This window comes from Colobus angolensis, unplaced genomic scaffold (assembly GCF_000951035.1).
Source record: "Colobus angolensis palliatus isolate OR3802 unplaced genomic scaffold, Cang.pa_1.0 Scaffold113, whole genome shotgun sequence".
NCBI lineage: Eukaryota > Metazoa > Chordata > Mammalia > Primates > Cercopithecidae > Colobus > Colobus angolensis.
The window spans coordinates 6,150,813-6,164,662 of NW_012112364.1; the positions used below are offsets into that span (position 1 = coordinate 6,150,813).

At 40.6% G+C, this 13,850-nt stretch overlaps 1 protein-coding gene and 1 pseudogene across 1 annotated transcript in view; both read left to right on the forward strand.

The window, feature by feature from the left end:
- The window catches only part of MICU2 (mitochondrial calcium uptake 2), a 114,194-nt gene extending 108,604 nt beyond the window's left edge, over positions 1–5,590 (forward strand). Inside the window, exons 10-12 of the mRNA XM_011958914.1 lie at positions 2,075–2,183; positions 2,952–3,109; positions 4,925–5,590. Coding sequence (XP_011814304.1) covers positions 2,075–2,183; positions 2,952–3,109; positions 4,925–5,029 — 372 coding nt within the window. The 3' untranslated portion in view covers positions 5,030–5,590. The remainder of the gene's footprint in view (positions 1–2,074; positions 2,184–2,951; positions 3,110–4,924) is intronic.
- Positions 5,276–9,951, forward strand: LOC105524084 (annotated as a pseudogene).
- Positions 9,952–13,850: the final 3,899 nt, after the last annotated feature.

Genomic DNA, 13,850 nt, shown 5'->3' on the forward strand with positions numbered 1-13,850 from the left:
TTTTTTTGTACTTTTAGTAGAGACGGAGTTTCACCGTGTTAGCCAGGATGGTCTCGATCTCCTGACCTCGTGATCCACCCGTCTTAGCCTCCCAAAGTGCTGGGATTACAGGCATGAGCCACCGCGCCCGGCCGAATTTACTTTCAAATTAAGAATTTTGGGCTGGACACAATGCCTCACACTTGTAATCCCTGCACTTTCTGAGGCTAAGGTGGGAGGATCACTTGAACCCAGGAGTTTGAAACCAGCCTGAGAAACATAGAGAAATCTCATCTCTAATAAAAATAAAAATAAAAATATTTGTTGTGTGTGGTGCTGTGTGCCTGTAGTCCCAGCTACTTGGGAGGCTGAGACAGAAGGATAGCTTGAACCCAGAATTTCAAGGTTGCAGTGAGCTGTGATCTGATTCCAGCCTGCGGGGGCAGAGTGAAACACTATCTCAAAAACAAAATAAAAACTTTAGAGAATTTTCATACTTTGTTTACTTTTGTGTTGTTTTTTGGGTTTTTTTGTTTTGTTTTTTTGGTTTTTTTGAGACAGGGTCTTGCTCTGTTGCCCAAGCTGAAGTGCAGTGGTGTGATTAGCTCACTATAACCTCAAACTCCTATGCTCAGGGGATCCTTCTGCCTAAGCCTCCTCAGTAGCTGGCACATGCCACCATGCCTGGATAATTTTTGTATTTTTTATAGAGATGGGAGTTTCACCATGTTGCCCAGTCTGGTCTCCAACTCCTGAGCTCAAGCAGTCCAGCCACCTCAGCCTTCCAAAGTGCTGTGATTACAGTCAGGAGCCACCGTACCTGGCTTTTATTTTTTAATGGAACAAACTGAGTTTTCTTTTAACTTTTTTATTTGTTCGTTTTTAGACGGAGTTTCACTCTGTCACCCAGGCTGGAGTGCAGTGGTGCAATCTTGGCTTACTGTAGCCTCCACCTCATGGGTTTAAGTGATTCTCCTGCCTCAGGCTCCCAAGTAGCTGGGACTACAGGCGTTCACCACCACACTCAGCTAATTTTTTTTTTTTTTCCGTATTTTTAGCAGAGGACAGGGTTTCACCATGTTGGCCAGACTGGTCTCGAACTGCTGACCTCAGGTGATCCTCCTGTCTTGGCCTCCCAAAGTGCTGGGATTACAGGCATGAGCCACCGCACCCAGCCCCTTCGTTTTATTTTTATTGATTTACTTATTTATTTTTTGAGACGGAGTCTCGCTCTGCCACCCAGGCTGGAGTGCTGTGGCATGATCTCAGCTCACTGCAAGCTCTGCCTCCCGAGTTCATGCCATTCTCCCACCTTAGCCTCCCGAGTAGCTGGAACTACAGGCGCCCACCACCACACCCTGCTAATTTTTTTGTTTTTGTATTTTTAGTAGAGAAGGGGTTTCACCTTGTTAGCTAGGATGGTCTCCATCTCCTGACCTCGTGATCCGCCCGCCTCAGCCTCCCACAGTGCTGGGATTACAGGCTTGAGCCACCGTGCGTGCCCCGTTTGTTTTATTTGTAAGTGTGCTGATTTTGAAGTCAGATGGACCAAGGTTGAGATCCTGATTGTTCCAGTTAGTAGACCTTGGGCAAACTGCATAACCCCTAAAGTGTTACTTACCTAAGACTTAGAGAGGCTAAGTTCATACATGTTATAAAGGGCAGAACCAGAATTTCAGCCTAAGTCCATTTAACTCCAAAACCCAGTGCTCTTAGTGCTGTGTCCACTAATAAAACTTAGCAGAAGTGGACCACTTAACAGAGTATGGTAGTCTCTTCAAGCTGCCGCCTGAAAACACCACAGGCTAGGCAACTTACACAATGAATTTATTTCTCACAGTTCTGGAGGCCAGGAGTCCAAGATCAAGACACCAGCAGGGCCAGTTTCTGGTGAGGCCTCTTGCCCAGCCTACACACATCGCCTTCTCACTGTGCCCTTTGCGTGGCCATTTCTTCGTGCACACAGAGAGAAAGGGTTGTCTCTTCCTCTTAGAACGACACTAGTCTTTATGGTAGAAAAGAAGGTTCACAGTTAACATTTATAACATTATTTAATGTATTTACAAAATTGTAATAAAAACTCTTACTTTATTAGAGCATTAGTTTGGATGAATTCAAGTCATTTTGCCATTTTACAACCCAGTTGGAAGACTTTGCTATTGCCATGCAAATGTTCAGTTTAGCTCATCGTCCTGTCAGACTAGGTAAGTTATATGAAAAGCCATTTGATTTTTATCATCTATAAACAGTTTTAGTATATTCTCCAGCTAAATACTACCAATCAAGGAACAAATTATAAGTAAAAATAATTGATTGACCTTTTAATTCAGTTTGGTTATTCTAGATTTAGAATACCAGTACTCCAATTTAATGGTTACTTTCTATACTTTTATTTTCTCATTCTCCTAAAAAGAAGAAGGCCGGGCGTGGTGGCTCATGCCTGTAATCCCAGCAGTTTGGGAGGCCGAGGTGGGCGGATCACAAGGTCAGGAGTTCAAGATCAGCCTGGCCAACATGGTGAAACCCCGTCTCTACTAAAAATACAAAAATTAGCCAGGCGTGGTGGTGGACGCCTGTAATCCCAGCTACTTGGGAGGCTGAGGCATGAGAATCACTTGAACCTGCAAGACGGAGGTTGCAGTGAACCAAGATCACACCATTGCACTCCAACCTGGGCAATGAGCAAGACTTCGTCTCAAAAAAAAAAAAAAAAAGAAGGAAGAAATATTTTAAATATATGTCTAGAGCACTGATTAAATTAAAATAGCTGACTTACGATGCAGTGATTCTCATGACATTCCTTAACTTATGATTTGAATATTTTCTTCATGGGTATTTTTGTTTTTGTTTTACTTCCCAAATAATAAAAATTTGGATTTGCTTTTACTTCTCAAATAATGAAAATTTAGATTAATTTCACTTAGACTATTTCACATAGTTGATAAGTTGTTTTATATGTGTTTGTTTTTTAGCTGAGTTTAAGAGAGCTGTGAAAGTAGCAACAGGACAAGAACTCTCAAACAATATTTTGGACACCGTCTTCAAGATCTTTGATTTGGACGGTGATGAATGTCTTAGTCATGAAGAGTTTCTTGGGGTGTTAAAAAACAGAATGCATCGAGGTTTATGGGTAACAGATTTTTTTACATGATGTTTACATTATATATCATTAACTGAATGATATTAAACCTAGAATTTTGGCACTTGTACAGTCTTTAAATGGAGTTTTCATCACTTACAAAAAGATTATAAGCTGTAACTGAAATACAGAAATATATTTTATGTATGAGATTAAACATCTTTGCTTTTTAAAAAATAATCTGAATCTAATAAGAAACCACCATTTAAAGTTACCATGAGCTAACATTGCACCACTGCACTCTAGCCTGTGCAACAGAGCAAGCCCTTGTCTCTAAAAAAAAAAAAACAATTTTTAAAAAAGGAAATTACTATTCAGAAATGTAGCCTAGCTGGACATGGTGGCGGACATCTGTAATCCCAGCACATTGTGGGAGGCTGAGCCAGGTGGACCACTTGAGGCCAAGAGTTCGAGACCAGCTTGGGTTGCATCACGAGACTCTGTTTCTACAAAAAAAGGGGGAAAAATAATCATAGCCTAGGGTTTGACTAACTACATATAATTTGTAATTAGATATATGTAAATTCAAATCCCAGCTCTGCTGTTTATTAACTGCCTAATCTTGCAAAGCCACTTAATTTTTTTTAGTCTTAGATTCTTTATCCATACCATGAGGAAACGAATGTACCAGAAAGCATTATTGTGAGAATTTAATGTAAAATACTTAGTATAGTGGCTGAGATTATGAAGTAAATTTCACTATTAGCATTATTCACTCAAAGTCACATGTGAGTCTGTACTTGTGGGAAAAAACAAATTCAGATTTTTGTTCAGATTAGAATGTGCTAGAAGCACTCTCAGAAAAGAAGTCAGCCAGGGGAAGACTAGGGTCCAAAGAGAATCTACATGGTTGGTAGGTAGGCAAGAAGAAAGGAAGGAGGGAGAGAGAGAGAGTATGGTACTATTCATGAAAATAAAGCTATTTACAACTTAGAAAAGCAATTCCATTTCCTGCAACAAACATAACAGGGAAAAATAATAAATATGATTTTCATTAGCAAACGTATTAATATTTTATAAGCTTATCAGTTATCCAACACCCCATAAATGTATTCCTGGAAAGTAAACCAGTCTTTACAGTTCACAATTGAGTGTACCTGGGAGTCTCTTTGCCGTTTCTCAGAAGACATTAAAAAGAAAAGCTGTGAATCAGTCATAGGAAAAAGAACATGTATAATCTGGAGTAGAATTTTGCTTCCACTTGGCTAATTTTCATCAATGCTGTGCTCCTGTGGTCACCCAGATCCAAGTATTTCCAAACCTTGACCTTTTCATTTTGTTGAGAGAAGTAGTAATCCACATGTATTTTTAGCTAACAAAACAGTTACATGAATTAGATTATTTCTTGAAGCTTTTCATCAAATATTTTGTGACCTATATTTTTTTTAATTTTAGCCAATGTTAAAGCTTTAGGCTTATAATTGTATTCCACATAGCTAAATAAAGTTCACCAGAAAAAAAGGGAAAGATTATAAAACATTATAAAAGGAAAACATTATAATTAAATTTTAAAGCCAGTATGTGAGAGAAGATGGCCCAAAGTCTTCATTACCCTCTTAGAGAAGAAACTCCATTAATGTGTGCTGAGTCTGGTTCCACTCCCTAGTTACCTTAAGCGTAGTCACATTCACTTATTGTCTTTCACCCTCATTTTACAGTTCTATTGTGATCATCTTTTACAACATAATTCATCCTCAACTCCTTTTGGAGGAATGTGCAAAGGAAATGAACAGTAATGTAAAGTACACATGAAATCATGTTTAACCTTGAAGACAGCGATTCTTGATTTTTACTTTTGGTTCACAGGTACCACAACATCAGAGTATACAAGAATACTGGAAGTGTGTGAAGAAAGAAAGCATTAAAGGAGTAAAAGAAGTCTGGAAACAAGCCGGAAAAGGTCTTTTTTAATAAAATATATAATAGTATGGCAATTATATTGTTCCAAATGTCAGAATTTGTGATATTTTAGAAGTACTAGCTGTTTATCTTCCTATGTCTTCATTGATATTCTTTGTGATATAAGCATGTCTTGTACTTGCTTTCTGATTCATAATTTTATTAAAGAACTTGGTAGAAAGAAAAGTAAGTATAAAAATAGATACTGGATTCTGTCAAAAGGCCTAGATTTGAAATAGTGTTTTGTACTTCGGTAAGATGGAAAGCTTAGTGATTCACTGATTTCTTGGACACTCTAATAATAATACGCTTTCTGGAAGGATAAAACAAATACATATGGGAAAAAGTACTTGAGACCAAGGCCAGCATCAATTCCAGACATCCTCATGTTCCTAATAGGCTAAATGAAGTTAAAAACTTACTTGAGATTTTTCTCATCTGTACCTTATATATCTCATAAATTTATTGTGTATTTTATGTCAGTAGCTTAGCTGTTTATTGTCTTTAAAATAACATGTAAATTTCAATGTTCTATCTGGAAGCAGAATAAAATATTTACAGAGATACAAAAAATACTGAGGTGCTTTTTATTTTACATGTGTTTTTAAAACTACTTTAAAAAATTGTAAATACTCTCATCCCTTGCCAACTGTAGAGACAATGGAAAAGAAACCTCAGTGGCCACACACAACAAGGAAGATACACTTTGCAAAAATTGTTTGGAAAAGGCACAAATAGGAGTGGGTCCAGCCCACAACAAGCAAAAACAAGCAATCCCTGAGGAGTAGAATTAGATTCCATAGTTACTACAATATAATGCTCAGAATAACAAGTTCTCAACAAAAAAATTATAAAACATGTAAAGCAACAGGAAAATATGATCCATTCACAGGATATGAAGAATTTCACAGAAACCATACCTAAAGAAGACCAGACTTTGGAATTATTAGTCAAAGATGTTAAATCAATTGTTGTAAGTATGTTCAATATGTTTTCTAAAGGAAACCATGAATAAACACTAATAGAAATCAGAAAAACAATGAACAAAATGAAAATATAAATAAAGAGACAAATTATAAAAAGGAGCCAAACAAATTCTGGAGCTGAAATCTGCAATAACTGAAATGAAAAATTCAATAAAGGGATTCAGCAGCAAGTTTGAACAAGGAAAAGAGAGGACTGGCAAAATTGAAGATAAGACATTGAAAATTACCCAGTCTAAGGAAAAGAAAGAAAGAGTGAAGAAAAATGAAGAGAGCCTGAGGAACCTATGGGACCTCATCAAGCGTACCAAATACACATTATAGGAATCCCAGAAGGAGAAGACAGAAAGGAGCAGCAAAAAATTTGAAGAGATAATAGCTGTCAAATTCCCAAATCTGATTAAAAATATGAATGTATACATCTAAGAAGCTCAGTGAACTCCAAGCAGGAAAACTTTGAAGAGATGCACACTGAGACATATAGTCAAATTATCAACTCCCATAGACAAAAAGATAATTTTGAAAGCATCAAATGGAAGTGACTCATGTGGCCGGGTGCAATGGCTCACGCCTGTAATCCCAGCACTTTAGGAGGCCAAGGCAGGTGGATCATGAGGTCAGGAGATTGAGACCATCCTGGCTAACACAGTGAAACCCCGTCTCTACTGACAAAAAATTAGCCAGGCGTGGTGGCAGGCGCCTGTAGTCCCAGCTTCTTGGGAGGCTGAGGCAGGAGAATGGCCAGAACCTGGGAGGCAGAACTTGCAGTGAGCCAAGATCACACTATTGCACTCCAGCCTGGGCGACAGAGTGAGACTCCGTGTCAAAAAAAAAAAAAAGGCTCATGCATGTATAAGAGACCTTCAATAAAAATGACAGTTTCTCTCCCACCAGAAACCATGGAGGCCAGAAGGCACTGGATGACATATTTAAAGTCTTGAAAGAAAAAGACTGTCAACCAAGAACTCTATATACACAGCAAAACTATCCTTCAAGAATGAAGGAGAAATTAAGATCTATCCAGATTTAAAAGACTGAGTCTTATTACCAGTACCTGCCCTACAAGAAATGCTAAAGGGAGTGCTTCAGGCTGAAATGAAAGGACAATAGACAGTAATTCAAAGACAGAAGAAAAAAATATTACTAAAGGTAACTTCATAAGTATACATAAAAACCACTGGGCCACAAATATGTGGAAATTAACAACACAACCAATGCCTCAAAGAAAAGGGAAATGAGAACATATTTATTGAGACAAATAAAAATGAAAACACAACAACAAAACTATGAGATGCAGTGAAAGCAGTGCTAAGAGGGAAATTTTTTTCTTTTTTTATTTTTGAGACAAAGTCTCGCTCTTGTCCCCCAAGCTGGAGTGCAATGGCGTGATCTTGGCTCACCACAACCTCCGCCTCCCAGGTTCAAGCAATTCTCCTGCCTCAGCCTCCCGAGTAGCTGGGATTACGGTCACCTGCCACCACGCCTGGCTAGTTTTTGTATTTTTAGTAGAGACGGGGTTTCACCATGTTGGCCAGGCTGGTCTCGAACTCCTGACCTCAGGTGATCCGCCCGCCTTGGCCTCCCAAAGTGCTGGGATTACAGGCCTGAGCCACCACACCCAGCCTTAAGAGAGAAATTAATAGCTGTAAATGTTTACATTTAAAAAGAACAATAATCTCAAATTAACAACTTTACACCTTAAGGAACCAAAAAAAGAGGAAATGAAATCCAAAGATAGAAGGAAAGGAATAAAGAAAACCTAAACTGTGGTTTCATGTATTTACAAAGGCTCCTTATGGACAAGTTTGAGAGTTAAAAACTCCAGGCTGGGTGCGGTGGCTCATGCTTGTAATCCCAGAACTTTGGGAGGCCAAGGTGGGTGGATCACCTGAGGTGGGAAGTTCAAGACCAGCCTGACCAACATGGAGAAACCTCGTCTCTACTAAAAGTACAAAATTAGCCAGGCGTGGTGGCGCATGCCTGTAATCCCAGCTATTTGGGAGGCTGAGGCAGAAGAATCGCTTGAACCTGGGAGGTGGAGGTTGCGGTTAGCAGAGATTGTGCCATTGCACGCCAGCCTGGGCAACAAGAGCGACACTCTGTCTCAAAAAAAGAAAAAAAAAAATCCAGAAGGCCCCAACATGGTAGCTCACGCCTGTAATCCCAGCACTTAGGCAGCTGAGGCGGGAGTATCACTTGAGGTCAGGAGTTCAAGACCAGCCTGGCCAACATGGGGAAACACCCCGTCTCTACTAAAAATACAGAAATTAGCTGGGTGTGATGGTTTAGGCCTGTAATCCCAGCTACTCAGGAGGCCGAGGCAGGAAAATCTCTTGAACCTGTGAGGTAGAGGTTGCAGGGAGCCGAGATCACACCACTGCACTCCAGCCTGGGTGCCAGAGTGAAGTTCCGTCTCAGAAAAAAAAAAAGTGAACAACAACAACAAAACTCTACAGGAAGCCTTGCTTGGTGTATGAACCTATAGTCCCAGCTACTCAGGAGGCTGATGTGGGACGGTCCCTTGAGCCTTGGCATTCAAGGCTGCAGTGTGCTTTGATAGTACCTGTGATAGCCACTGCACCGTAGCCAGGGCAATATAGCAAGAGCCAATCTCCAAAAAAAAATAATAAAGAAATAAAAGACCAGGCGTGATGGTTCATGCCTCTAATCCCAGCACTTGGGAGGCCGAGGTGGACAGATCAGTTGAGGCTGGGAGTTCGAGACCAGCCTATTAAATTAATGGTAAACACCAAACCACAGATCCAGGAAGCTCAGAGAACACCAAACAGAATAAATACCATAAAATCTATGCTCAGGCATATTATATTCAAGCTTCAGAAAATCCAAGACAATGGGGAACTCTTAAAAAAAGCCAGAGGGGAGAGAAATAACCTCTAGGGGAACAAGCTTAAGAATAAATTACATTGAATAGTTGCGGTGAGCTGAGATCAAACCACTGGTCTCCAGCGTGGGTGTCAGAGCCAGAGTCTGTCAAAAAAAAAAAAAAAGAGAGAGAAAAAGAGAAAGAAAAAGAAGGAAAAGAAAAGAAAGAGAATTATAAAGTACCTGTATACCCTTGAAGTGGTATAGTGTTATTTGAAGGAGGACATGAACCCCCGTCTCTACGAAAAATTAAAAATAAAATAAAGTAGCCAGGCATAGTGATGCATACCTACAGCCCTAGTCACCCAAGAGGCTGAGGCCGGAGGAAGACATGGGTTAGTTTTAAATTTATATTGCAAACTCGAGGGCAACCACCAAAACAGTAAATAACTTATTTATTTTCAAAGGTTCCCATAATAATAAAACACAAACCATCACCAAGGTCTCAAGGTTCTTCCTGCCCCTGCCCGTGACTCTCCCAACCTCACCTTCTCTCCTTCCCCTTCTTGCTCAACCACTATGGCCATCTTGTTACCCCTGGAACCCCTCAAGCTCTCTCCTGCCTCAAAGTCTTTGCCTTGCTATACACCTGGCCTATAATCTTCCAGCTCTGGGTGTTTCCCAGGACTCACCCCTCTGCATCATTCAGGTCTTTACTCAGTTATCCTTAATGGAAAAGACCATCACGGACACGCTTCCGGTGTTTCAAGAGGCCTGAGCCAGCCAAGTCCGCTCCCTCCCTGAAGAAGGGGTCCAAGAAGGCGGTGACCAAGGCCCAGAAGGATGGCAAGAAGCGCAAGCGCAGCCGCAAGGAGAGCTACTCTGTGTGTGTGTACAAGGTGTTGAAGCAGGTTCACCCCGACACCCACATCTCTTCCAGGGCCATTCGTTAGTGACATCGTTGAGCGCATCACGGGCGAGGCTTCCCGCCTGTGGCATTACAACAAGCGCTCCATCATCTCCAGGGAGATCCAGTCGGCTGTGTGCCTGCTGCTGCCCCGCGAGCTGGCCAAGCACGCCGTGTCCGAGAGCACCAAGGCCGTCACCAACTACAGCAGCTCCAAGTAAACTTGCCAAGAGGAGACAACAGCCTTTAGACATATCTTTTCCAACAGTCGTCACTGCTGGACAGTGCTTCATCTTACAAATAAACCGATGAAAATGAGTGATCCTAGAAGAAGATAAACAGATGTATTTTAAACAATCAAGGAAGGACCAGTATACACCTGGCTAAGAAAAATTAGCTCGTTTTTTTCTGGGTATGAAACAATTAAAATGTTCTTCATAGAAATTTATAAAAAGACAAAAAATAACTCCTGGTATCGCCTATTCTTTTTATATGTATATCATGTATATTCATATTCATATATACATATATCTCATCATGTATCTCATATGTAAAATAAATTTAGGTGTCATGCTATATATATTTAGATAACAATGTGCTTAGAAACAATTTTTAATGGATGCATAATTTATGAATATATTGATATGTAATTACTACTTCATCATTGACTACTTCAATTGATTCCCATTTCTATGCATCATACAGCTCACACATCTTTGTACATAAATCTTTGTTCAAATATTATTTCCTAAGTATAGACTACATGAAGTGGAAATACTAAATCAAAAGTGAAAAACATTTTCTAAGGTCCTTAACATACACATTGCCAAATTGCTATTCAGGATCATGCCAATTTATAATCCCAACATAATATGGAAATTCCTGTTTTATAACACTCATATTTACAATAAATTTTTAAAAGCATTGTTAACCTGATAGTCTGCCAAAAAGAAAAAAATTGAAATTACATTTCCTTATTTCAATTAATGACTCTGTTAGTGAGGTCATTTTCCCATGTTTTTTTTTTTAGCCATGACCCGATAAGAAATAAACTGTGCTGCAAAATGATAAACATGATTTCAATCATTTCATGGGAAGGCACTATATAAAGAATAATACCTTAGGTTAAGGCCAAATAAATAATATTTATTAGGTAACTTCTGCAGAGGACTCTGAAGGGTTAATAAACTGCATTTAGCTGCATGTAACTGAAACTCCTTTTACCTACATTGTCCCTTACAAACATTGTAACTACTCTTCGAGAAAGTGTTTACTATGGAGTGAAGTGTCTCCCCATCCCCCCAAATTCATATACTGAAGCCCAAAACCCCAATATGACTATATTCCTAGACAGGACTTGTAAGAGGTAATTAAGGTTAAATGAGGTCATTAGAATGAGTTCCTAATTGGATAGGATTGGTGGCCTTATAAGAAGAGGAAGATTCTGCACTTGGTCCTCCAAATTAAATAAATTTATTTTAAAAAAAAAAAAAAGGAAGAGAGAGAGCTCTGCACACAAAGGCTATGTGAGCTCACAGTGAGAAGGTAGCACTTACAGACAAGAAAACTAACACTAGGAGATATAAAGCTAAACTTGTCCAAGGTCACAAAAACCAGAAACAAGTGAGGTGGGAAGTTGACCTTGTTCTCCTCAATCCAAGGCCAGGACTCCTCCACTCCACATGTAGATAGCCACCTCTCAGTCAACAGCCAAGTGTCCCCAGAGTCAGCATTAGACCCAGATGTCTCACCAGGAGACAAATGCCTCATCTTAAATAAATATGTCCTAACATATTTATTGTTTACCCATGGAAAACATTGAACCTCAGGAGAAACAAAATGCAAATTATGTATAAAACTATGTTTAGTACCTGACAGTGATATACAGCTTAATGATATCCTTACAGTCTTGGAGGGGTTTGTGTATGTGGTGAAACAGGTGCTCACACACTGCTGATAGACTGTAAACTGGTCTTAGAGAGAAAAATAAATAAACTGGAAGGAGAAAAAAAAAAAGACTGTGACAAACCAATCCCCACTGTGCTCCACCCTCTTTCCCTATGTTGTTTTTCTTACTAGAACTTGATCATCAACTTAAAGTGTGTATACACACATATATATGTATATGTTTATATCTGCTTCTCCTATTACAATGTAAGTTCCATAAAAGCAGGATTTTTTTTTTCCTTTTTAGAGACAGGATCTCACTATGTTGTCCAGGCTAGTCCAGACCTCCTGGGCTCAAGCAATCCTCCTGGCTCAGCTTCCCGAGTAGCTGGGACTACAGCAGGAATTTTTCTTTATTCACCATTGTGTTCTTGAAACTTGAAACAACACCTGTCATAGAGTAGATGTCCAATAAATATTTTTGAATCCATGAACAAATAAATCACAAAGAGCATTGAGTCAGTCATGCAAGCATAGAAAAGAGGCCACAGAAACAAGCAATGCAGTGGTCATCCAAGAGCTTTCCAAATAAAGGGAGCCCTAGCAACGAAGCATTCTCCTTTCATGACAGATCTATTTCTATTTAAAGATGAGCACATTAGATTAGCAGAGCCTGTTGCTGTTAATCACATTATTATGTTAGTACACCTTGTTCTGATTCTATGGTCTCCGAGCAACCTTCTGATAATCTGGTTTCCATATCATGTGCTTACAGGGAAGGAATACTCTTTGGTACTCCCGTCTTTCCTGGCCATGCTGGGACCTTGATACAGGTTTCTCCGTATGTAATCAGTACGACTCTCGGACAGAAACACCAGAAAGCCATCTCGAAATGGGTTAGACAAAAGAGGAATTGATAGGAAGGGTCTACAGGAGTGTCACAGGGTCAAACCTGGGGAGGTCAGGGGAGCAGCTGGGATGTAGGAAAACTCCAACTGAGAACCTGAAGCCCTCAGAACTCTCACCAGGCTTTTCTCTACTTCGGTTTGGGTGGCAATTTCATTCTCTTTCACTGCATGTACAGCAGAGAAATTCTAACTCTGCTCTCCCTAAGAGTCAAAAATCCGTGGGAAAGGGGCTGATTGGCTGCCCTGTCTGAATCAGGTTCTATTCTAGACCAGTCCACTGCAGCAGGAGGGCAGGGTCTATACCAACACGGCAGCTGCCATGCCCCCGCACTGTTGGAGGGTAGCAGGGAAGGAGCATTTTCTAAAAGATGGGGGTGACTGCTACCAGAAGGCAGCAAGGGTGCTGGGCGGACACAGTGGATTGTTCTAAGCTGTGCAGTTCTATAGGCTAAGACCAGTTTAGGAGACTCCAGGGGACTGCAGGGCAAATTACACTCACACACTAGAGGATCAGGGTGAAAGTCACAAATAAGTTTCAGGAGAACCTTTTTTTTTTTTTTTTAGACTGGAGGGTGCCGTGATGTGATCTCGGCTAACTGCAACGTATGCCTCCCAGGTTCAAGCGAATCTCCTGCCTCAGCCTCCCAAGTAGCTGGGACTACAGGCACACGCCACCACACCCGGCTACTTTTTGCATTTTTAGAAGAGGCGGGGTTTCACCATGTTGGCCAAGTTGGTCTCAAACTCCTGGCCTCAGGTGACCCACCCACCTCAGCCTCCCAAAATGCTGGGTGGGATTACAGACAGGAGCCACCGTGGCCAACCAGGAGAACTTTCAGCTTGGCTACCTGGCTCCAAGAAATCGACCTACTTATCCCTTTATAGCCAATACATTTGATAGCATGCAATAAATTAAGAGCTATGTACATGGTTTTAATTCAGTTCATAATATTTTGCCTTTTCTCTGCCTGGGGCAGGTTTTCCTTTTATTGTGGGCCAAGAGGTAAGACAGTAGGGATTTAAGTAAGCAGAGAGGAATCTTCTAGACCTTCAGCTACCAGCCTTTTGAGTCCTAGGTTTTCATTTTCTGATCCCATAAGTGATATTCCTGCCACCCCTCACCTCTGTCCCAGTGATACATAAGCAAGGAACAAGAAGAAGAAAAAGCAGTGCCCACGTTGGTGGGCTCGTGCCTTAAACAGTTCTCGGCCGGGCGCGGTGGCTCAAGCCTGTAATCCCAGCACTTTGGGAGGCCGAGACGGGCGGATCACGAGGTCAGGAGTTCAAGATCAGCCTGGCCAACATGGTGAAACCCCGTCTCTACT